Consider the following 26743-nt stretch of genomic DNA (forward strand, 5'->3'; position numbering starts at 1 on the left):
CTTGTGACATCACAGCAATTGAATTTTATATTACTGTAATGTGGCAATGTTGAACAATGGTGTCTTTAATCATACTGTTGTTGGCATTTATAAAGCAATAAGCCACTCAAGGCCTATTATTATCTTTATCTTATCACTTTTATTTAATAATAACTTACCTCGCTTCAGTCCTCCTGTTTGTACTGCCACTGCCACTGTCATTGCTTATGATATACTGTGCTGAATGGAGAATAGCATGTGTCCTTTATTCCCTCCTGATTATTACTGATCATCCTCCTAAATTACTTATCAATAAACTCTGTCCACACCATTATTTATTGGTATCGCTTTGTCAATATGAGCTCTGGCTCAGTCCTGGCTGCACATGATGAACGATGCAGTCATGAATAAGAATGTGACCCTTTTAATATACATCAGACAGATTGTTATAAACAGAAATGTCGATTTCTTGCTTAGTTAACTGTGTTACATATACCCTCACATGAGTCCTAACTGAACATGCATCCGATCTCAAGATACAATAAGTATAATTTATATATATATATATACAGGGTTGGGGAGTAACGGAATACATGTAATGGGATTACATATTTAAAATACAAAATATAAGAAACTGTATTCCACTACAGTTATAATTTAAATCATTGGTATTTAGAATACAGTAACATTTTTCCATTTATGTTATTCCATAGTTTTGATGAATTTACTTATCAAAACTTATTTTATTATTGAATTTATTATTCTAAAATGCGAAAAAAAAAAAAAAAGAGAAAATAAATATATATATATAAAGAATGAGTGTTTCAAATGTTTTGATTGGTAGTGTGTATATATAAAATCACAAGAAATTACTAGGTTTTCTGCACTTTACTATATTACTTTATGATAACATAATAAATTAATTAAATATATTTTTTTTAATTTGAACGTCCACGCACAACTTACCACATGCTCCACCTAGAGCGAACCACATTATAGCGACCACGATGAGGTTACCCCATGTGACTCTACCCTCCCTAGCAACCAGACCAATTTGGTTGCTCAGGAGACCTGGCTGGAGTAACTCAGCACGCCCTCTCCAGGGGTGGTAGTCAGCGTCTTTACTCACTGAGCTACCCAGGCCCCCAATATAATGATTTATTAACATTTTCCAAACAAAGCCTTCGACAGTATTAAGATAGAAATGCACTAAAATAGCACCAATTCAAGTAACATTAAATGCTTCCCAAAGTCTAAGTGGAGTAATTAAAAGAATTAGTCCTCATAGGTTGCATTTTCATTGCAATGGGCATTAAATCTCTTAAACTTTCATCCTCCACAATATTAATCTGCCAGGAGACTGTGGCTATCTGCTTTGTTACAGCAATTGTGAAGCTGCGTTCATGATTTGCATCAGGGTGTCAACGCCAGCGTCAAGCACCACTTTGAAGTCCACACGAAAAGTGCCTAAGGACAAAAACATTTTATTCTGCATATTGGTGATAGTTAAGACTTAATGTGCTTCTGTGATTATTAAAATGCATCTTATATAGGCTGAAAAATACTTGATTTCTATCACAAGTCCCACCTGGGCTTGTTTTATACATCAAATAGTGTTAAGAGGTTCTTAACTTAATTTGTTCACTGACATGAAAGCACCTTTGTGTGTGTTTGTGGAGTGTGCATCAGAGTAATGACTCTGGGTGGACACATTATAAAGTTTCCACCCTTCCAGCAAGTGTTTATACTGATTTATGTATAATTCTTACGGTTAATTCTGACAGCTCTAATATACAGTTAAATACTGTATATACAGTATATACCTAAGCAAAAATACTGCACAAATTTGTGGCGAACATTAATACTAGATGTGAATAGGCCTTAACTTAATCATTTCCAAGTATCTACTGCCTTATTGTGAGCATAACTATTTCTACTGTGGCACACAATGGACCTCTTCTGCAAAGTTAACAGAAACACACATCTCCTATGATATCAGCTGTCTCTGAGTGTGGAAAACATACATATCATTCATGAAAGGTTACCGTGACCTACCGTGAGTCTGGAGCGTTCGTGCATTAAATCTGTCATTGTGTTTTACTATCTATCTCCATCCACACCAGCCACATCCCGACACAAACGCCAGTGCTTCTGTTAGCTTTAGCCATGTGATAAGTGTAAAACAAACTCACTTTCCACGACTCACTCTCTTCTCACCTTTGTGCTTGCACAATTGGAAGTTGACATTCCTTTAGTCATCTGTTTCACCCCTGCCGTGTCTTTCACGCATGCACTGACTGGACAGGAGATGTTGATAAGAGTATAATAGAAAATCAAACAATGCTAAGCTGGGAGCGATTATATTTAATTACCCATGGTTGAGCATTCACTATCAGTGAACTCTAAATGTTTGACTTGGCCAACAACAACAAAAACAAAAAGCTGAAAGTCTTGAGCTTATTAAAGCCATGATGAATTTGGTTTATCAGATTGTCCCTGGCTTCCTGGCATTTACAACCAAACCACTCTTATTTCTTTAGAGTTGTTCTAAGAGCACTCCTAGATGAAATATGGTTCCCCTCTGAAAAACAAAAACAAAACAAAAAAACATCTTAAACCAACTTATGCTGGTCTTACCTGGTCACCCAGTCTGGTTAGACTGGTCTGTTTGCTGGTTTTAGTGGTGACTTATCAGCCTGTCAGAATGTAAAATCCACAAAGACCAGCTTAAACCATCAAGACAGCAAATAATCTTAAAAAAAAGGCTGATTTTACCTTTTTTATTATTATTTTCAGCAGGGTTAAGTACAGTGACAGCATTAACACGATCGCATGGGAAGTCTGCACATTGCTTTCGAATGTTCCAGTACCCTGACGTTACTTATAGGAAGCATCTCCCTTCAGACATTTTTGCATCGGTTCAAGCATGTTCACATTCTCCTGTGGAGATGTGTGAGATGCGTCAGCTGCATGGAGGGTTCTCTTCCCATGTTGAAACTAGGAAGTAATTTGTTTGCATAATCAATGACTAGATCGATTTAGAGGTTCCAATTTTTCCCTCTTAAGTTTACATTTTTACTCCACTGATGGTTAGGTTTAGGGTTTGGATTAGGTGTATTATTAATAAAAACCAGTTTGCCTCATGTATTACATTATTTATAGCTAAAAACAGCTAGCTTTTGCCCCCCCCCCCCTTTGTGCACATTTCATCCAGAAACTGGTGCTCAATGTGCCCTTGCGTTCAAAAACACAACCTGGATTGGCCATTGGGGGCATTGCTTTGAATTTCAGTTAGCACAGACCGGGTTTAATTGGCCCATGTAGATATCTTTTGGTAAAGACCAAAAATAACTTCTTGGTTCACTCTTTACTGTTTCAAAATCTCAACAGACATGCAATCTTGTGCCATGCTTGCGATCAATGAAGTTACATCAACTACACATCATTGGTTGGGAGCAGCTTTGTGTTTGTTGGAAACATCTTATAGATTGGATTGCCATTAACAGAATAGCTTTCAGATTTGTGTGTGTCTGTGATTGCAGTAATTATTCTGCTTTATTATGTTAGACATGATGGTTTTGTTCTGTTTCAGACTGAAACAATGAAATCCAAAATGCACAAACCTTGATTTCTTGAACCCCCATCTCTCCGTTTTTCTCTTTCTGTCGTCATTTTTCTCTGATTCTGCTGGCGATTTTCATCCACCACAGATTGAACCACTGCCGTCTCTGAGTTAAATTGTTGAGATAAATAACGACCAAGCGTTTACATATCTAAACGCTCACCAAAACAAGAGAACGCTCTCAATAACTGCGAAGCAAAACGTTCACTCTGTGGCTTTGTTGGTGTGGTTGCATGAGCCAATGCAATGTCACTCATTCGGTTCAAAAGGCCTTGAGGTTGCTCTCTGCTGGTTCCTTTTGGAATCTTGCGGCTTTTGACATCCATAACCATCTATTGACCACACTGCTATATTGCCTCACATTATCCAGACTTGAGGGGAATTGTTTTTGGCAATGTGCTCTGAAATGTTCCCACTGCAAAGCCCTTAAAATGTGCTTGCTTTACTCCATACCCCCAACATCCAGCTGGGAGACAAATGGCTTTATTGGCTCACGGAGGTTTACGGAGCTTCTCTGATTGCAATTAAAGCAAGACCCAATAAGCCTGCAACAATTATGTATTGTTATAGGTGTGATTGAGGCTGTCTTCTCTTCAAACTTGGCACATTAAAAGTACAGAAAAATCTAGCCTGTAAAACGAAGCTGTGTTTTCTTAGTTCACCATATGTCTATTAGGGCAGCTGCGTTGGAAAATTTAGCTAGAATGTGTGCTGTGTGGATCTTTAGGTGAGGTTATTTTCTTTTGTTCAGTCTGTGACAATATAAATAGGGCTGAAATTTAAATGAAGAAGTCCTGATGGTGCCTGACAACAAAGGTGGACTTATAATGTTAGGCTAATAACAACACACACTTGGTGCTAACTTCAGACACTTGCATTGAATCATATCACAGGTGGCTACCCATTCATCAAGCGTGGCTCACTTGTATTTATTTTTACATTTTCACACCATAGAGCCTCTGTTTTCGGACACTTTTTTCAACTGTCAATTTGACAAGCTAATTACTGATGCTTCACAGCATTTTTCATTTACACAAGAACCCCTGACAAACTTGTATAAGCAAATTTTTCAAGAAGGCTGTGAGAGGTGCAATTGTGCGTTTTACATCTGTTTGGGAAAAGTGTTCTCACTCCAGTGCCTCTACAGTATCTGTGTCACAAACTGCCCTGTCGCCAGAGAAAGGGAAACTGCAGACAAGTTCAAATGATTCTGACATGCCATAAATCACACGGTACTTGTGGAAAATTGTTTTTTTCCAACCTTCTAATTATTTTTTATTCGCCTGATACACACACACACACACACACACTCTGTGACTATAAGTAATTTATATGACTGTGTGCTAGAGCATGCTCTAAAAACACACACATACACACACAAACACAAACATTTACCTTGTTATTTAAATATTATAGACTTCAATAGTTGTTATAATATTATTATAATTTCCACAGACCAACCCACACCCTACCCCTAAAACAAATTTGTAGAAAACAAATTAGGTTCCACTTTATATTAGGTGTCTTTAACTGGTATGTACTTATTAGGTACAAACATGCTGTTATTGTCAAGATTCATAAGTCAGGACCCAAAAGCTGTATGGAACTCAAAATCTGATTTATTGTAGGACAGCGAAAGCAAATTAGGTGAAGTTATTCATAAAAAACTCTGTGACCACAATGTGGGGGAAATGGGCAGACAGACACACAAAGGGTAGACGATCACTGGAACTCAGTGGAGGGCTCACGTTGAAGGGCATCCCTCCACGGGAGAAGAAACAGCAAATTGGATTCCGCTCCAACTCAGGCAAGAAGAGAAATGGGAGGGTACCACGTGATCCATGGACACACACACAGGGCTAACAGAGAGGGAGAATTAAACTGTGAAGTCCTCAAAAACACACACAGGCAGACACTAGCACAAGGAGCAGGCAGACAGAATCCGACACTCGGAAATTAGCGTTTAGTACAACTAAACCATGGCGGTTGAGACATGACACACACATGACAATCTAAACTAAACGAGAGAGGCTAAATAGGGGAACATAACGAGGAGGGGGGTCAGGAACTGTGACGATCTGAAGAGGAGACCAGTGGACGGTCTCTTGGACAGACACCGGGCTGAGCACCCTAACTATGGGAAATGGCCCAATAATCCTGGGCGCAAGTTTGCGGGAACTAACCCAGAACGGAATATCATGGGTGGCCAACCAAACCTTCTGGCCCACCACATAGCGAGGAGCAGCAGTCCCACGTTGGTCCTCCGAGGTTTTAATTCTTCTCTCTGCCTTCAACATAGCCCACCTCACCAGCCTCCACGTTTGTCAACAGTGCTGGACGAAGGTGTGAGCCTTGGGTTCTTGGTCAGAAAATAATCAGGGTTGGTACCCGAGGCAGCAGTGAAATTGAGAGAGGCCCGTAGATGATGCCGGTTGGGAGTTAAAAGCATTCTCAACCCACAAGAGCCACTTGCTCCAAGATGAGGGGAGTGGCCACTCAATGGAGCATCCCATCCAAAATGTTGTGTCAGGGAAGCTGGAAGCGCCAGAATACTCATGAATGAATTCAGCCATTTGCGGTCCTGCTATATTCCAGGTTAATTTGGATTTGGTGGAGGTCAAACTTGTGAAGGGCGGCTTCCTGGATGTAATTTAGAATGAAGCACCGGTAGAAGCTGGCAAACCCCAGAAACCTGTGCAGGGCCTCACCTTGGCTGGATCACCGTGCACGCCCTCACTAGACACGATGAACCCTTGGAACAAAACTGATTATGCGTGGAAGTCGCACTTCTCCTAGTTAACAAAAAATCAGTTCTCTAATAAGTGCTGCAACACTCACCTGATGTGTTCCTGGAGAGTTATGGAGAAGACCTATCATCCAGGTACACAAACATGAAACGGTTAACCATATCATAGAGAACGTAATTGACAAATGTTTGGAAGATGTGGGAGTGTTCGGTTGGCCGAATGGCATAACCAAATATTCAAAGTGCCCTGTAGGTGTATTGAATGCCGTCTTCCACTCATCCCCCTCCTTTATCCTCACCAAATGGTAGGCATTGCGGAGGTCCAACTCCGTGAAGACAGTTGCCCCCTGCAACATCTAGAATGCTAGTCAGGGATGAGGAAGGGCGGATGAGGCCAGTCGCAGTAGACTCCTGGATGTATTTGTCTATTGCCTCCCGCTCTGGAGCAGACAGAGAGTAGAGCCACTCACATGGCAGAGAGTACCTGGGAGGAGATCTAAGGGACAGTCATATGGGTGGTGAGGAGGATAAGAAGCAGCTCAAGACCGACTGAACACCACCCTCAGGTCATGGTATACAGCTGGGGCCCCCGACAGATCAACTGGCTCGGCCTGCAACAGAAAAGCAGTGAAACACATGGGAGAAAGAGCAGAACCAAGGCAAGAAGAAGAGCAATTTTTACTCTGGGAAGTAACAGAATTGGTAGCCCAGTTTATGTGTGGATTGTGCTTCCTCAAACACGGTCGACTCAGAACCATTGGGTTTCTGTGGGATTAAAGCTGGAAAAACACAATCTTCTACTCGTGATTGCCTGAAACCCCCTGTTTTATGTGATGGTGTTTTTATTGTGTGTGTTGAAGTTGAAGACAAATTTCCACATTGTGGATAATAAAGTCACTGAATCTAACTCAGACTCACTGGGACCATGGCTTGAGTGATGGTGAAAAGATGTTCCCCATCAGAGAGAAGGTGGGAATGGGAGGTTACACAGGTCTAAGCTGGATGCCCCATTAAGTGGCCACTTCCATGATATTACCCTCAGCTCCTTAATTGACATGAACGAAAATGTGGTGTGCCGATCTTCCCCAGGTGATGGTGACTGGAGACCTGCATCCATGGTGGACGACTTGGTTTGGTAACTTAATCTCATCAGCAGTCCTCGCTTCACCGATGAGCACCGCTATTTTACTGGGCTTGCCACCAGAAAGTGTTTGGTGCCACTGCAGTGCAAGCATAGTCCCTGAAGCATTCTTCCTTCTCTATTTCCATCCTGGATAAGCAGGTGGGATTGACTTGCAAAGGCTCATCTTCCTGAGATACTCTAGCAGAAACCAGGGGAGCAGGAACAGTGCAATCAGCACCGCATTCACAGGGAACTGGTCTGGGCCGTTGACAGTGACGAAGGGTAATATGTTGATCCACTTTAATGGTAAGCTCAACCAGCGTGTCGAATGTCTTGGGTAAGTCCAGAGCATAGGTTTAGTAAAGAACCTCCTCGGATAACCCGTGGAAGAAGTGATCACACACGGCCTGCTCATTCCATCCACATGAAGTAGCCAAGGTGTGAAACTCTTGAGCTTAATCAGACACTGCCCAGCTGCCCTGGTGTAATTCTGACAGTAGACGGCTGCCTCCCTACCTTGCACAGAGCGGTCAAATACCTTGTGCACCTCAGTGGAGGAGGTCTGAAGCATGGCACAGAAGTGTAGCTTGTTCTCCCAGGCTTCGCCAGTCGCTGGCACGCCTATTGAGCAGTGAAATGATGAACGGCACCTTGACTTCCTCGGATGTATAAGAAAGAATTTCTCAGAACCGCGCTGGCTGCTGGTAACACACAGGAAGACAATCAATCTAAACAGGCAGACAGAAGGTATAACAAACCGTTGAAACATGCAGATACTAGCACAAGGAGAAGGCAGACAGAATCTGACACTCAGAAAATAGTGTTTAGTACAGCTAAACCATGGCGGTTGAGACGTGACGCACATATGACAAGCCGACCAAGACAGAACAAAACGAGAGACACTAAATAGGGGAAACATAACGAGAGCCATATTTGTGCAACGACAGGCGCCCGACCACGGTAATCAGTAATCGGTGACATGTGCGTCCCGACACCACGCACACAAAAACAAAAGCATGTTTAACTGAGTGCCATACACACACACAAACGGACACACACAATGACAACAAAGACTTACACCAGCCACTCAGCCAGAGATTCCAACTGTTGCATTGTAATTACATTTAAAGTGCATGCGTTTAATTACATCTGTAGTTACATTGTTAAGCTTAACCCCTAACCCAAAATCTACCCCAAACTTTACCCTAAACCATAACCCTAATTTAAACCCTATACCTACCCATTATTCAACCTCAGTGCAGCAAATGTGAATCTTGTGAGAATTTTAGTTAGGGTTAACCCTAACATAAAGTGACACAATAAGTGCATTATATAGTACATATTTAATGTTAGTACATAATAGTTATAGACACGTAATATAAAGTGGGACTAAATATTCTACTGTACATAGGCTGTTGAATTAAAGCATTATTTCAGTGCTCTGGTTGCATTTTATTGTCCAATTGACAGGACCTTTCACAGTATGTGGGCAGTACCTAACAGTGCAATTTTTTTAATCTGTTCAGGGTGGATGTTTCCTGGGAGCTGAACCCAATCTTCATAGTTCCTAGTGCCTCCATCACAACTGGGATCAATTGAGCTTTCATGTTCCACATCCATGATACCTCAATCTCCAGGTCTTTGTATTTGTTGATCTTCTCTGGTTTCTTGAGAGAGATATTCATGTCGTCAGGTATAGCAACGTCTATAAGTAGGCATTGATTTCCCTTCTTATCATGGAAGATAATGTCAGCTGATTTGCCCCTATGGTATGATCCGTCTACACCACCAAGTCGTACATAATTGGCGTGACCTCCATATTCACAACTTTCTCTGGTTGGTGCTCATACCAGTGATCAGGCATGCTCAAGCCGAGTTCTTTTATCATTGACCAGTGCAAATAGCTAGCGATCTTATTATGCCGATGCATGTATTCAGTAGGTGCTAGCATGGAACAGCCTGTGATGATGTGGCTAATATGTTCTTCTTGTTGATGGCACAACCTGCACACACTGTCATCATTTTACCTGAGAATTGTTCGTTGGTGGTAAGGGTCAGTGCCTAATCTTGAGCTGCTATTATTAAAAGACTCTCCGTTTCTGCCTGGAGACATGCACTTCGGAGTTATTTTATTGTCATTGTCTTTTAAAAATTTATACCAACAATATATTGAAAAGTATTGGCCGTGAAGAGGCTTTGATCTGATGATATTGATCTTCTTGCTTTTTAATGCAATTTTTAGTTTCGTCTTCAGTGGTCCTCACAGAATTGATGTCAGAGTCTGACTTGTAGGCTCAGGCTGTAGGAATTTCTTCCTAATTTCTTGTCCAATGTTTGTGAGGGAATATTGGCTTTGGAATATTCATGATTATGGATTATCTTTGTGAACTTGTTACCGGATTGCTTAATTTAGTAACTTAGTCTGAGCATTGCGTTGTTGTATGCACCCTCAAGTTCTGTAAGCTCATGTCCACCTCTATCTCAAAGGATGTACAGGTGATCAATGCCAGCTTTTGGGTGATGAAAGCCGTTTGACATTAAACGTTTCCTTGTCTTTAAGTCCATAATGTGGAGCTCTTCTCCAGTCAATGATTCCAAAGCTGTGCTGTGGTACAGCTATAGCTAAGGTGTTAATTGCCTGAACCTTGTTCTTTGAATTCAACGCAGCACCAAGAATGAGTCTTAGGCGGTGGTAGTAATCCTTCCTGATCTTGTTGTTCATAGTTTATTGTTGGATACCATCCCTTTCATCTAGACTAAGATATTTATATACCTCATCTCAATTGAGATTTTTTATTTCATGTTCATAATCCAAGTGGATGTTCATTGTTAATGTCAGTTTGCCTTTCTTGATGGAGACCTTCGGACACTTATTCAGCCCAAATTCCATCTGAATATCATTGCTGAACATTTTGACCAGCTTCAGTTCTTGATTTATTTCGTCTTCATCTTTTTCAAATAGTTTGAAATGGTTTATATGTAGCAAATGATTTAAGCGGACATTTTTCTCGATCTGATAGTCTAGGCAGCCGCTATTTAGGATGTTTGTTAGTGGTATTATTGAAATGCAAAATATCAATGTCGATAGGGAGTCACCTTGAAAAATTGTAATGTAACCATTAGCATGGAATAAATTCAACTCTGTTTTCCAGCCCTTCGTTGCACCTTCTATGAAGCTGATGATGGTTGGGCTTCCTCTGTGTGCTCGTAATGTTGTAATGATCCAACTATGTGGGATACTATCAAATGCCTTCTTGTAATCGATCCATGCTATGCTCAAATAATGTAAGGACCAATGTACTCCAATCCTATATTTCTTTTTTGCATTATCAATGATTGCTTTGTCTATGAGAAGCTGATCTTTGCATCCTTGCATTTTTTGCATACAGCCCTTATGTTCTGCTGGTAGGATGCTATTGGTGGTAAGGTGGTTATAAAGCCTGTCCGAGATCAGGGCCGGTTGAAACTCATACATAGTTAGGAGGCACGTGATCGGGCGATAGTTCTTAGTATCCATTGGATGCTTGCCTTTGGGTAGGAGATATGTCATTCCTGTGGTGAACCAGTCTGGTAACTTACTTGGATCTTTGGTTGCCTCACTTAGGACTTTTGCAAGATCTTGGTGCAAAGAATCATAGCTTTTGATCCAATAGTTTGGGACCTTGTCTGGACCTGGTGACTCCCAGTTGGGGAGATCCTTAATGGCTGACCACATTTCCTCTGAAGAGAAATACTTCCACTCTTCTAGTGTTATATCTTGGAAGTTTTGAGATTCAAGTATTATCCAGAAAGCCTGAGTATTATGTGTTCTATCTTCTTCCAAGATTTTTCTCCAAAAGCTTTTGATGTGCTCTTGTGAGGGTGGCTCGATTATAGGTGCTTGCTTTTGGTATAAGTCTCTGTAGAACCTTTTGGTGATCTGGAAATGATCAGACTGTTTTGTGTACCTCCTCAATCTTTGCGCTTTAGCTTGGAGCTTCATTTTGAGTATTTGAATTACTTCAGCTAATGTGTATTGTTTGAACTTGCTCATTATCCTGTCTGCCTTTGTGTGGACCCTATGGCTTGCAACTCACTTTTCAAGCTCAGTCAGTACCAAAATATATTTCAGATGAGAATCATTCCTGGTTTTCAATCATTTCTTCCATCTGGGGTCCTCGTTCAATTGATGTTGACTCTTTCTTAAAGTCCTCGGTTTGATCTCGCCAGCTATGACTGCAGCTGTGGTGTAGATCTTATGGTTGAGCTCAGTAAGTTTGAGGTGTTTGTCCTTACTGCTTTTGGATAAGGCCAAGTTTGCAGCTTGTAATTTTTCACCTAGCTGCTTTTCAGGGCGGATTTTGCGACACCTTTCCACTCTGTGATGGTAATAGACTTTATTTTAGAGAGTTTCTTTTAGCTCCATATCAATAAGTGTCATTGATTCATGTGATGCCATTTGATGTTGAGTCACCTCCTCCTGCTTTGCATTTTGTGTAGCTAACAGATCTTCTTCCATTTCGATAGGGCTCGGCACGGTCATTAATGGCCACTTGATGTCTTGTTGATTTCAGCAGTTGTAATTATTTACTTTTTCTCTATTGCTCTCCATTGGTTGGAGTTTTAAACTATCGAAGTCTGTGAGAAACGTTGGATTGCGTGCTCTCCAGACCTTCAATGCACCGATTGTCTTTACAGCAGGTATGTTGTTAATTACTGCACATTGGTATGTCCACATAACTTCTTTCTTTTCTTCCCGAGTCCAGCTATGTCTTTTCTTGCTTGATTTCTGGTGGCAGATGTTTGTGCTTCAGCTGGCTGGCTCCTATGAGACATACTCTTGGCGGTGCAATCCACCAGATTGTAGTGAGGTGCCGAATCAATCCCCAACTTTTTGACCCCGACTTTTTCGGCGATCATGGTGGACGTGCTCCTTGTTCATCCACTCAATGAGCTATGTGGCAAGTCTATACTTTATTACATGTTATCATACTAATTTAGGGGGGGGAGGGGGTTGTTTCGTTTTTCGCCTGCTCTGTAAGCCAATGGCTTGGTCCTTACATTATTGCTGCTCTTCATTGAACAACATAAGTGCCCACCGCAATATACTTCCGCAATAGAACTCAAGTCAATGTTACCATTTGGCACTACGTGGGAGTAGAGCTGGGACTTTACCGACCTTATTATTATTATATGTCAGGAGTGGCATGTATGCTAAGGAGAAGGTGGAGACAAAGGACTGGATGCAATAAAATAATATAAAATAAAATAAAATAAAATAAAAGGGATTTTTTCTCAGATTTAGCTCACTTCTCTATGCAATTTTTGGCATTTTACCACATTTATTATATGATCATTTATTACATATAACACTTTATATAGATTTCTAAAGAGTCTAAAAGCAGCAACAAAAGTACTATGGTATGACCATTTATTTATTATATGGTACCATGGTATATCCATGTTTTTTTTTTTTATATATGTTTTTTTACTCTTTAAGTTAAAGCCGCTTCACAAAATAATTATAATTGTAAGTACATGTAGTATTAGACAGTAGTAACTTATGTAAGTACAACATGAACTGAAAACTATCAAATAAATTGGGACCGAACATTCTCAATAGTTTTCTGTTAACCTGTTTGTTTTCCTGAGGTTTGATTTTGATTAGATTTTTCTCCTTGTAACCATGTTTAATTCATTATTTCATAACAATTTCAATCATTCTGAAGCTCATCTGTTTATAAATATGAAAATGTGTTCATGTACAGTATCTAGTTTCCTAGTATCGGTTCCTCTTGCACATTTTGATGCACGTATTAACTTTTGGCATGAGATCGCCTACCTACCTGAGAGCGTCTGGGAGTGTTTTACAATCTAAACAGAGGTGTTGGGTTGTAAACTCTCTGTATATGAATTTGTTACTTTGTTTCACACCTACTCATTGGCCAAGCAGCATATTCACGACTCACAGCTTAACTTTTTCATTGCTTTATTAATTGTCACTGTGTTGTGTAATTATACTAAAAAGAACACATGTATAGTTCTGAACTAAGTGTGTGTGTTTAGCCTTAGCTGATGTATGCATACGATTGCACACGCCGTATGTGCTCATGCATATATGTCACAGAGCCAGTGTGTGCCTGGAAAGATTATTGCTTTCACATGCAGTGCTACAGAAAGATTTCATAAAATGCACAAATGCACAGAACACATTTTATATAATATTATATAATGTGTGTATATGTATGTATATATAAATGATAACTATATAGATATTGGGTTTGGGTTCTTGTTCAAAATGCGTCAAGTTACGGAGTAGAAGCGCAAGGTTGTTTTGGATATGTGCAGCTCTGACATAGCTACAGGATTGAATTATGGATGTAAGTAGTTTAAATATACTTGTTGGAGTATTTGTGATGTAATTGCTTCCACTCGGGCGGCTTGGATACATTGACAGCCTAATTTGGGGAACCACAATTTTTGGGCAGTCTGCAGAGCTGCCAATCAAAGCCTGATAAAGGCAGTACAGACTGTAAAAGAGGGTATTCTGTAAAAGAGTCACTTATTCTGTTTGCTTTTTTTCCTCTTGGTGATTCACACTCTCACCCTTGCATTCATATTCACCTCCTCTGTGTGGTTATGCACAGAAGAAACATACAAAACCCAGATGTATGGCATATACTGTATTAGTTAGGTCATTCTGTGTTGGGATATGACTATGCAACATATGTAACAGGCTTTGCGGTAACAGGGCTGACAGTTTTATAGTTCATTACTAGCTAATTAATCAGTTATTCATTTGACAAAATCAAGGTAACAGGGTTGATGATAATAATAATAATAAATAAGATGATTAAAAAAAATGGAACATTTGATAAGTCATGAACTTGCAAAACTTCCTGATATACTTCATGATGTCAGTATGACAGCATTTCTTTCTTTTTTTTATCTGGGTGACCAATTAAAGCATTTCAGTCCAAACAAATTTAATAAATAAAGACAAAGTCTTAACAGGGTGACCAATGTTTGACATTCAGTCTGAGAAAAAAAAAAAGACACTATTTACATGGTGACCTGTTAATAAATAATACATTTCAATAAGGCACAGTTTTAATGGTAACCCTGTCGGCACATTTTGTTGACCATTTTTTTTCTCTCACTTTTCTCCCAATTTGGAATGCCCAATTCCCAATACTTAGTAGGTCATCGCGGTGTCACTGTTACTCACCTCAATCCTGGTGGCAGAGGACAATTCTCAGTTGCCTCCACTTCTGAGACAGTCACTCCACACATCTTATCATGTGGCTCGCTGTGCATGACACCGCAGAGACTCACAGCATGTGGAGACTCATGCTACTCTCCGTGATTTACGCACAAATTACCACGCGCCCCATTGAGAGCAAGAACCACTAATTACGACCACGAGGAGGTTACCCCATGTGACTCTATCCTCCCTAGCAACCGGGTCAATTTGGTTGATTAAAAGACCTGGCTGGAGTCACTCAGCATGACCTGGATTTGAACTCGCGACTCCAGGTGTGGTAGTACTCGCTGAGATACCAAGGCCCCGCTGACATTTCACATTCTTAAAATAAAGCAGTGATCCTAACTGACCTAAGACAGGGAATTATTTCTACGATTAAATGTCTGGAATAGTCAAAAACTGAGTTTAAATGTATTTGGCTAAGGTGTAAACTTCTGACTTAATTAATGAGGTACACAAAAGGCACCTGTTTTGTTGAATGACCCAGTTCAGGATTTTTTGAACCTGTAGCTGTTTTCAGGGTGATATAACAAGGTCTTTGACTCACTGATAATAATACATAGCTGTTCACTTTAGGTAGATGGTATATAAACTGAAAATGGCAGACTTTAAAAAAGAAATTTCATTCATAGGAAGGCACTGCACACTTTACCTTTGAGCTAGACAAGGGTCCCTCTGTCTGCTTCCATCAAAAATAATCCTCTCATCTCACTCAGATTCAGTGTGTGTGTGTGTGTGTGTGTGTGTGTGTGTGTGTGTGTGTGTGTGGTTGAGCACTCTGAAATCTTAAACTGTTAGGTTCAATCTGAGGCAACATTAGTGTCCTACAGAAGCATCGCAGACGCTCACACACCCTTCATTCAGAGGATGAGAGAGGAAACGGGTGGGCTGTGGGCACTGCAGATTAATGTCAAGCCTGTAATACAGCCCAATAATCGCGGCGCACAGCCTCTTCCTGCCTTACGCTGAATGAGGGCCACTGAGATTCATATGAGGTCCCATTATCTCCAAACCTGGAACAAGTTGGCTTCTCATACGAGCTGGGGCCCTCAAAGACACTGTCTGCATTCTCAAAGACTCTCTATAGATAAATATTCCTGAAGTGTCTGGGTCAGAAATGTATATATAAAGCACTGCTTTCATGTCCAGGTTAATGCTCTATTGAGTTTTAAATCCCTATCCTAAACCTTGAACCTAAACCTAACTGATAGTGTCATAAGAGGTGGAATGTGTGAGGTGAAAACACAATTGCTGAAGCAGCCATGTCATTTTGTGGTGCTTCTATGACACTTTCGGCTCATGTGTCATCTTGTGTGCTCTTCAGGACTTGTGTCCTTGTCCTTTGCATTGCAAGTGTAATGATTTATCAGTTGAGCTACCAATCAACTTGATCATACTCGAACAAGCTTGTAAATGTTGGTTACGTAATATAAGTGTTAAAATGTATCTCCATGCACTGTAAGTCATGCACTATAGGAAATAAAAGTCATTGTTGTTGTAGCGCCTCTTAATTGCACCAGGAAACTGCCAAAATTCGTAAAATGAGGCATGTAAACATCATTTTGCTATTTATAGTAACATGATAAAACCAAGTTGCTAAAGGAATATTCCAGGTTAAAAACAATTTAGGATCTATTGACAGCAGATTTTTTATAAGAAAAATACTGCTCTGTAGGTCCATACAATGCAAGTGAATGGTGGCCAGAACTTTGAAGCTCCAAAAAGCATATAAAAGCAGCATACAATTAATCCATGTTATTTAAAAAACATCTTTACTTTAAATCTCCACTTTCAATTTCACATTCTTCTTCTTCTTTTGTTTTTTCCAGTTCACATTCTTTGCGCAAAACACCACATACTGGCAGGGAGGAGAATTTCGAGTATAAATGTATAAATATTAATTTATAGATTAATCTTTTATATTAATCTTAAATATTAATATTCTTTTCACTCATACCAGTCATATCACATCTGAAGATATGGATTTAGCCACTGGAGTCTTATTGATTATTATATACTGCCTTTATGTGCTTTTTGGACCTTCAAAGTTATGGTTAGCATTCACTTTCATTGTATGTACGTACAGAGTTGAAATATTTTTCAAAAAATCTTCTATTCTGTTCAGCAAAAGAAAGTAAGTCATACACAAATGATTTGGCATGAGGGTGAAGAAATGATGAGAGAATGTTTGGGTGAACTATCTCTTTAAGTGTTTAACCCAGAACATTCCTTTAATGATTTTATTGTGTGTTATTATCAGAACATTTGAAATATGCTGCTCAAAACAGACTTTACCACTTTTAAATGTTCAATGTAGTTCTGATTTGAAGCCATAAAAATAATGTGATGTTGCATTAGGAATCGTTAGTAATGATTTACTAATAATTAGTAATCATTAACTGTTTATCTTTTTTATTCTTAACAGCAAATGCTGAATGATCATGAAACATCGTCTCAAGACAGCTGTATTAAAAAGGTAAGACAAATGTTATGTTGGTATTACTACACACACACACACACACACACACACACACACACGCATAATGTACACTTATAACAACATAAAATTAAAACAATAAATACCAATTTACTCTTAGCAATGTATTATTATTATTTGTTTTATTTATTTTTTATTCGGAAAGGGTGTTGTGTGTGCATTTGTGAATCACACAAGTGAAATGTTGATTTAAACAAAACAACATTTGACACTAGTTCAACTTAATGGAAAACATATTGATCAGCATCAGTGTTCAACACAGTATTTATTTCACTACAGAGACTAAATATTCCCACATATGGACTTTTGGTACACTAATGAGTGCTCAAATGAAATGATTAATCCAAACTAACTGATTCACTAAAATGAATCGGACTTCTCAACACTATTTCTACATCTTTCAGAATGTGAGATTTAATGTTTTCAGAAAATATTTTTTGTATGTTTAAGCTACCAGCAAACTCATCACATAAGTATCCTCATTACTATCATAAATTATGCATGAGGTGTTATGAACAACTACAGTCACTCATGATCCATAACACTGTATACACCTTAAAGTGCTATTAAATGAGCAAATATTTGTATTTATGCTTACATCTGTGTGTGTGTGAGGCAGTACCGCCGCTCCCTATAAGCAGACTACGCAATCTGCGTAGGGCACCAACTCCCTAAGGGGGGCACCATCTTACCCTAGGAGGGCACCAGAAAGTCCACCGGCTGCCCTTACTTTCACATTATACGTTATTCAAGGACCCAAAAGCAGTTGCGGAACACAGATGAACTTTTCGCGCTCATATCACGCAAACTCACCTGGAACCCTGCGTAGGGCATCAATTTGGCAAGCGGCTCTGTATTGAAAACATCTATGCCAGATAATCTATATCATCATCTGTGCCTCTCACGCCTGTAAAATGCATCTGTCTCATACAGAAAAACAGACGTTATTATGAAAGCTGAAAGTGTTTTAACTTGGATAATGGCATATAGTCAAAGAATGGAAAAAAGGGAGGGGGTGATATGTGGGATGGAGACAATGCAAGAGCTGCTTTCATTTATTTAACCTTTCGTTTTTACCCAGTTAAACCCCTTCTTCAAAACACAAACACACTCAGACATAGAGATGCTATCTGTTCAGCACCTTTCCTAAAACACACACTCACACACATACTGTACACATAATTGAGCCTTTATTTGAGGTGTTTGCGATGTAATCCACCACACTTTGTGTCCTCAAAGCGTGTGAGTGTGTGTGTGCTTTCAGTGAGTTGACAATGATAGTACACCGAGACACTGATTCATTATAGAAAATCAATTTGTTGTAATTGTATTTGAAAGAGATTGCCTGCAGCATTGTGCCTGTGTGTCTGGCTGGATATGAAAACGTTTGGCTTTGTAAATGTAGCTAAAGCCAGTGGCTGATGTCTTAATGGGAAAGAGATTAATGGCTCTTTTGACAAGCCCTCAGTGCTTTTGTGGCCCCTGCTGTGACGTAGATTATAAAAAATCCCAGGGTTATCTTATCTGGTACCGTTTATATCTAGGAATGATTATCATGTAGTATGGTAAATTTAAGCAATTGTCAAGTCTTTTTTGTTGTTGTTGCTTCAAACGTGTCATACGCCATTGTAAAATGTTGATAAACGCTCACCTGTGACTGAACCTTTTTTATTAAAAGAATAGTTCACCAAAAATTTTAATTCTCCCATCATGACTTTCTTTCTTCTGCTGAACACAATCAAATAAATCTATCTCAGCCCTGTTGGTCCATTCAATGCAACTGAATGGTGCCCAGAACTTTGAAGCTCAAAAAAGCATATAAAGGTGGCATAAAAGTAAGCATACGACTCCAGTGTTTAATTCCATGCCTTCAGAAGCGATATGATCGGTGTGGGTTAATTAATTAAAAACATTAATACTGATCAATATTAATGTCTTTCTTTACTATAAATTCTCCTCCTTGCCCAGTAAGTGGCGGTATGTACAAAGAATGCGAATGGCCAAAAACAAATGAAGAATGTGGAAGTGAAAGTGGATATTTATTATAAATAAATACTTAAATATTGACCTGTTTCTCACACACACTTTTCATATCACTTCAAAAGACATTCATTTAACAACTGAAGTCATATAGATTACTTTTATGCTTCCTTTATGTGCTTTTTGTATCTTCAACGTTCTAACCACCATTAACTTGCATTGTATGGACTTAAAGAGATGAGATATTTTTCAAAACATCTTCATTTGTGTAAGAAGAAAGAAAGTCATACACATCTGGGTTAGCATGAGGATGAGTAAATATGAAATGAGAGAATTTTTATATTTGGGTGAACTATCCCTTTAATGCACCGTAAACAGCATACTGTTAGCATACTGCTGTAAATGTAGCTATTTAATGAACATTTTACGAATTCCATTTGAAATGCTTCACGCTATTCTCCACGGCATCCACGATGCACAACTCGTGCCCCACCGAGAGCAGGGAATAACACATTATAGCAACCACAAGGAAGATAGATATGGGTTTATTCTATTTATTATACATTTTCTGAATTCCATTTGAATTTTAACTGTATATATATATATATATATATATATATAAAGCACATCCACACAAATCCAATTTCATTTTGAGAGAGTTTTCAAAATCATACTAATAGGGCTAAAAAATTATTTAATATAAAAATTATATAAAATTATTACAGATAACGATCTTGTCACCGATATATCGTACGTCCTTCATTTTTACAGTAGTATTTTTTTATTCAACCATTTGGGTCAAAGCATCTACAGTATAAACAATATAGTATACCATATAGTATACTATAGATCCTTCTTTTTGTGTTTATTTTTTTTTTCATGGAAAGTTGCTTTACTCGGTAATATCAATGGAAGGAGTCTGGTCGTGGAGGGAATAAATCTGTAATGTTAGCTTTACCAAGCCGAGAAAATCTGCTCCTGTAAAATATCATCTTATACAGCCCTGCAAATTTAGGGCATCTGATTATGCCCCAAAATACATAACAGGTCACGAGTTGCAGCCCTGGGGTGAGTTGCTTCAAATGTGATGATTGATTGATTATCATGATAATTTGTTTGAAACGATTATCTGGATATAATAATGATCACCGTGCACTCTCTGCCTCGTGCTACATTTTCATGCTCTCTTGTTTCCCCGTATAATGCTGCTCCATCAGAAATGGCCTCTGGTTATGGCGGGGCAGTAACAGGGGCCTCCCGGTCGGGTCCTCGGGGGCCAAGGGGCCCCATTGATGAATGATGACCCAAAGGAGCTTGAAATCAGAGAGAATAAACAGGGGGAAGAAGAGAGGAGGAGAGGGACAGGGAAGGCTGGTAACTATCTGTAGCGGAGGGCAATTATACGCCAGGCCAGGCAGCCCCAGGGGCAGTAGATCGGCCTGAAGAATGCAGTGGGGTCCTGACCACCCAATTCACTCTCACACACACACACACACACACACACACACACACTGCTCTGAGAGACGCCTGGGAAAGAAGTCGATTTTTCCTTCAGGTTTGTCACATGACATCATTTATACCACGAAATGCAAATTGTCATGATAAATTGACAAGCTATTCACACGTGGTTTAATAAGCACGATTTACTTGCGATAAAAGTCAGATCTGAATGGCACTTGAGACTATTTCAAAAATTACACTCCGTAACGAGACGTTCAAAGCGCATTAAATGGTTTACAAGTGTCGCTCCGTCTGCTTGTAAACACAAATCTAAGCGATTCAAACGCACCCCGCCGAACATTTAACTAGTTTTGCGTCTGAATGCTTTTAGCAGCCCTTTCTAACTGTCAGTTTAGGAGCTCATTGAAGGAAAGTGATTCCACGCTGGAACATGCCTGTTCAATTAAAACAGAGAGCTTTCTCATGCACTCGAGCGGCAGACGGTTTGAAAACATGGGGCAATTGAAGTCATTTAGCCCTTTCTGTCACTACGAGGGGAGGAGTGCTGTGCAGAAATAACATTTGTGGTTTTTAGCATGACTATGAGAAGACTTAATGATAATATCCCTGCTCTTGGCCCCTGGCTCAGTTACGTTTTAATGGCCCCTGACTGACAAGCTTTCTTCTCTGTGTGTGTGTGTGTGTGTGTGTGTGTGTGTGTGTGTGTGTGTGTGTGTGTGTGTGTGTGTGTGTGTGTGTGTGTGTGTGTGTGTGTGTGCTCATGGAAGTGACATGTATATACACAGATTCTTTCTGTTCTCTGAAGAGAACAATCAATTATGGTGTGTATGATTGTTAACAACACAATAGATGTTCATTCTGTATTTGAAGTCAATATGAAATTACATTTGACCTCATTAACTTTGTTTATACATGTTCCTAGTCTTATTGTGCTCAATTCATCAGTGCACGTTATTACAAAGAAAAAAAGTTTGTCCTCGAAACCTTTCATCAAAATGTAATCACTTGCGATGACTCCAAATTAGTCAACTATAAAGACTACATCTAACAATCCAATCAAGTCCCAATGCATACACTCAAGTCTACATCTTTCCTCATTGAATATGTACATTTTATACAGCTTTTTTTACTTAAGTAATATTTAATATGAATATTTTTGTCTTTTGACAAAAATGACCTTTATATTGTCATTATTTCATCATGTCATCTTCATTCATTTTATACAATTATACTCGAATAACATGGCATATCATTATAGTAGACAAAATAACATATTTTATTTGACAATAATGTGCAAAATGACAAAAAAAAAAAACCTGTATTAACTTTTACAGAATATTCCAATATTTTGAAAATAAATTGGAAAAAGTCCCAGTGAAGTGCCTTGACAAGCACAGGTCAATTTGGTGTTTTGACATATTTCCTACTGAAACAGGAAGTGGGGCAGGACATGTCCAACAAATCAACCCATTTTTAAAAATAGCCAATAGCCAATTTTTTGTAGGGTTTAAAAGCAGAAATGTGACGTTTATTATTTCATACTTGCACTTGCATTCATTCTTCTGTTAAAACTTGTGTATTTTTTGAGCTGTAAAGTTGTTTACATTTAAATTTTTGCAGTCATTTAAGGGGCTTAGGGTTTACAGTGATACATCGTCATGGCAACAAAGTTGTAATGTTGTAACGTTGGCTATAACTTTACACACAAATGGTTAGTAAGTGATTGTATCACACTAAAACCATATTAACACACATATTGTTTATGTCTTGTGTTAACAGTGTCTGTTAAAATAGTGAGTATTTTACCATTTACCTTTTGTACCCATTTACTTCCATTGTAAGTGCCTCACTATAACCCATATTTTTTCTTTTTTAAAAGAAAAGGAGGGGCAAGTACAAATTTATTTTTGTGGTAATCAACATTATACCACAAATGCTGATCGAGCTTAATTTGCATTGAACCCGTAATATTCCTTTAATCCCTAACCAGCCAACAAACCTACACAGCACATGATTTGCTTAGGATGAGGCTGGAGCCGTTGTGCAAGTCCAATGCAAACGAATTATAAAATAGTGAATAAAAGACAATATATACATGTTTTGAATCGTAATACACTAAGGATAAAAAAACAAAAAAACACTTAATTGAGCTGTACATCCCAATAAACCTCCAACTGCACCAAAAAATATAGATAAACTCCAGCAACTTCCCTAGCATCTAGCTCACACGTTGGTGCGTCCCATTCAGAAGTGATCATCCCTATGCCCTATTCCCTTTGAAGACAATTATCCTTCATTGTGAGAGCTCCAGATGGCTGACAGGTGATTACGGTCAGTCGGAACTCACTTTTTAAGCAATTGTATTTTAGAAATTCTGTTTGGAACTACCCTACAGCATGGATTGTGTTGCCTTCAAAGTGCCCTGCGAAGGCATGATCGGTGCCAGTTAGAACACAGCCAGGGTGTATTCTCGTTCTAGAAAACATTTGATTGGACAATGTTTTACAACCTCAATGTGACCTAATGGATGTTCCTGAGTCTTTTTTAGCTGGAAGAAAGATTTTAAATGCTTATATCTTCTGAAAATTAATTTTGTCAACGTTTAAAAGTGCACTAGTGTTAGAGGGCCTGGGTAGCTCAGCGAGTATTGACGCTGACTACCACCCCTGGAGAATCCAGGGTGTGCGGAGTGACTCCAGACAGGTCTCCTAAGCAACCAAATTGACCCGGTTGCTAGGGAGGGTAGAGTCACATGGGGTAACCTCCTCGTTGTCACGATTAGTGGTTGTCGCTCTCAATGGGGAGCGTGGTAAGTTGTGTGTGGATCGCAGTGTTTAGCATGAGCCTCCACATACCGTGAGTCTCCGCAGTGTCATGCACAATGAGCCACATGATAAGATGCGTGGATTGACTGTCTCAGAAGCAGAGGCAACGAGACTCCTCCTCCATAACCCGGACTGAGGTGAGTAACCGCGCCACCACAAGGACCTACTAAGTAGTGGGAATTGGGCATTCCAACATTGGGAGAAAAGGGGATGAAAAAAAAAAAGTGCACTAGCATATAGATGAAATTACAGCTAATAGATATGGACTAAAAGCAGCATAAAATGTAGTTTTGATTTCACAGGCCTTAAAACATATATCAAAAGATTAACATGTTTAATATGTACGATTAAACCAAATAAAAAACAGTGTAAAAAACACTGAAATAATTAAGAGTTTACTGAAGTGTTAGCAACTTTTAGAAGTTACTCTGTTGGAAATTCCTCAATTTAAGTGATTTTAGGATATTGCGTAATGTGTAGTATGTTTTTAAGGAAATGGCATGTTCTCAAAATAAATGACGCATTCTGACTAGCGTTCACCAATTAATTCGCTTAATTGCATGTGCAGTTGTAAGTTGTAATATGTGTGTAATGAGTTGTTATGTTGTGGATATAGCTGATTAATCTCACATACAGTATATAGGATGTGTTTGAGTAAGGTCATTAACCTGTTAGCTAGCGGTTAATGTTTACCTGGTGTTCAGCTCTTTCAGCTGACACAGCTTAAAGTGATAGTGCACCCAAAAATAACATTTCTCTCATTATTTACTCACCCTCATGCTATCCCTGATGTGTATGACTTTCTTCCTTCTGCTGAACACGAAGATTGAGGAATAAAAGTAATCCAAATATCTCCAGTGGTTTAATCCATGGCTTCAGAAGTGATATGATGGGTGGGTGAGAAACAGATCAACATTTAAGTCCTTCTTTAATATCAATCTCCACTTTCATTTTCACACTCCTTTTCTTTTGTTTTTGGAGATTCGCATTCTTTGTGCATATCGCCACCGTCTGGGCAGGGAGGAGAATTTATAGCAAAAAATGACTTAAATATTGATCTGTTTCTCACCCACACCTATCATATCACTTCTGAAGCCATGGATTAAACCACTGAAGTATGATGGATTACTTTTTATGCTTACTTTATCTCCTTTTTGGCGCATTCACTTGCATTTTGAGAATCTACAGAGCTGAAATATTCTTCTAAAATCTTCGTTTGTGTTCTGCAGAAGAAAGGAAGTCATCCATATCTGGGATGGTATGAAGGTGAGTAAATGATGAGAGCATTTTTATTTTGGGGTGAACTATCCCTTTAAGATGGGTAATCTCCAATATACCTACTGTGACTGGATTATTTTAATCTTTTCTTTCTAGATTTGCATTTATTATTAGTGCATTGTTAATGTCTTGCAGTGTTATTTTTTCTCATCATATTTTTGTCAACAGTATGTTTTAATTGCAACCCTTTGCTTATCGTCATGATGTGTCTATTTAGTCTCATTTTCTTTATCGTTGATACAAATTTAAATAAAAAAACTTTGTCAACTAAACTTTTTGTCTGTAAATCTGTTGACGAGATTAACACTGGGCATAAACGTTATATGTCTTAAAAGGAGACTAGTGTGATAGAACTGCTTATGTCCTAATCTTGTCTGTGGAAAGTTAAATCTAATTTTACAACTCCTTTCATTACCATGTAAAGTCAGTTAACCCTGTAACTTCAAACAATAGGTACAAGGATACCAGAAAGGGATGTGAGGAAATGCAAAGCACTCTCTATATATAGAAAACTCCTTTGGTAACACATAACCAGAAGTTCATCTGCTTAAAGAAGTAGTCCCACTGATAAAAGGTTGATATAGTCAGGTGAAATAACACGCATTTATTAACTGAAGCATTAATATTTGTTAATATTTTAACAAAAATACAAGATGCACATTTCTCCACTGAACCCTCCAGAACACTGGCCCCATAGACTTCCATTGTAAATGCATTACAGTACACATGATTGTTTGCTTGTTTTGTTTTTTCAAGCTGAAGGGCAAGTCAGAATTATGTTCTGGTAATCTGCAACATGTGCCATGGTTTGGATTGTAAAAATGGAAGGATACAACATTGTCATATGATTTTCAGCTGTTTGGTTTCTCAGTGCCCCTCACATACTGTACTTAAAACCACTGAAGTATGTGGAGGTTGTTTTTGAGACATTTTTTACACAGAAACGTATTCCCTAGCGATACCCTGTCATACTATCACTCGTCTTTGACAAGAACAGAAAACAAATGTCTCTTTCTGCCACATCTGTGGGAATTGTCCTTTCCAGAGCAGAATGCTGTCATTATCCCTAATCTTCCCAGCATTCACAGGACTAGAGTCCCGAATGCAGTGCGAAAAATAAAGGGCAAAATGTGTGTGTGGGGAAGAAAGAGAGAAAGCGAGAGAGATCAGTGATTGAGGATGGAATGATCTATTGTGGACAGAAGCTGGTCTGTGACGGCACAACTCTGCTCGGCTATGCTGGAATTCAAGTGGGAGAGACTGAAGAGGGATAGAGAGCGAATAGAAGGCTGCTGAAAGAGGAGTATGGTTACTATTTAAAGGAACAGTTCACCCAAAAATGTTCTGTAATCTTTTACTCACCATCATGTCGTTCCAAACCTGTATTACTTTTTGCTTCCATGGAACACAAACAGGGACAATTTGGAGAGTGTTCTGGCCACTCTTTTTCAATGCAATCACAATGAATGGAGACTGGAGCTCTCAAGCTTCAAAAAGGGTGCAAAAGTATCATAAAAGTATCACAAAATTGGTTCAAACCACTTGTTCACTATATTCCAAGCCAAGTGATTCGATAGCTTTGTGTGATCGAACAGATACAAATTTGAGTCATTTTCACTAATAATCTTCCCTTTCAGTGAGCTGTTAACTTGAGAACTACTGCGGCATTGTGAGTCAGTGAGATTCAGAACCAGTCAGATTTGTGAATTAATAATTCAGAATTAGATTAACGATTCTTTGACAGTTAATTCATGATTCAAACATTGCTACTTTGAACTCTCATAAACATGCCAAAAAGATATAGGGCAGATGACAAGATTTTCAGTGAATTAGGACTTAAATTTTGGTCTGTTTCTTACACAAAGCTATCGTTTAGAAGACTTGGAATGCAGTGCAAGAGTCGTATGGATCACTTTATGATACTTTTACAGTGCTTATGCATCCTTTTTGAACCTTGAAAGCTTCAGTCCCCATTCATTGCAATTGCAT

The 26743-nt window shown here is 38.9% G+C and overlaps 1 protein-coding gene across 3 annotated transcripts in view; it reads left to right on the forward strand.

Moving 5' to 3' along the window:
* LOC127621524 (histone-lysine N-methyltransferase PRDM16-like) overlaps positions 1 to 26743 on the forward strand; it is a 315664-nt gene that overhangs the window by 150847 nt on the left and 138074 nt on the right. For all 3 annotated transcript variants that reach the window (XM_052095177.1, XM_052095176.1, XM_052095175.1), the window contains exon 3: positions 17139 to 17189. In XM_052095177.1, the coding sequence (XP_051951137.1) occupies positions 17139 to 17189 (51 nt within the window). The remainder of the gene's footprint in view (positions 1 to 17138; positions 17190 to 26743) is intronic.

This window comes from Xyrauchen texanus, chromosome 27 (assembly GCF_025860055.1).
Source record: "Xyrauchen texanus isolate HMW12.3.18 chromosome 27, RBS_HiC_50CHRs, whole genome shotgun sequence".
Classification (NCBI taxonomy): domain Eukaryota; kingdom Metazoa; phylum Chordata; class Actinopteri; order Cypriniformes; family Catostomidae; genus Xyrauchen; species Xyrauchen texanus.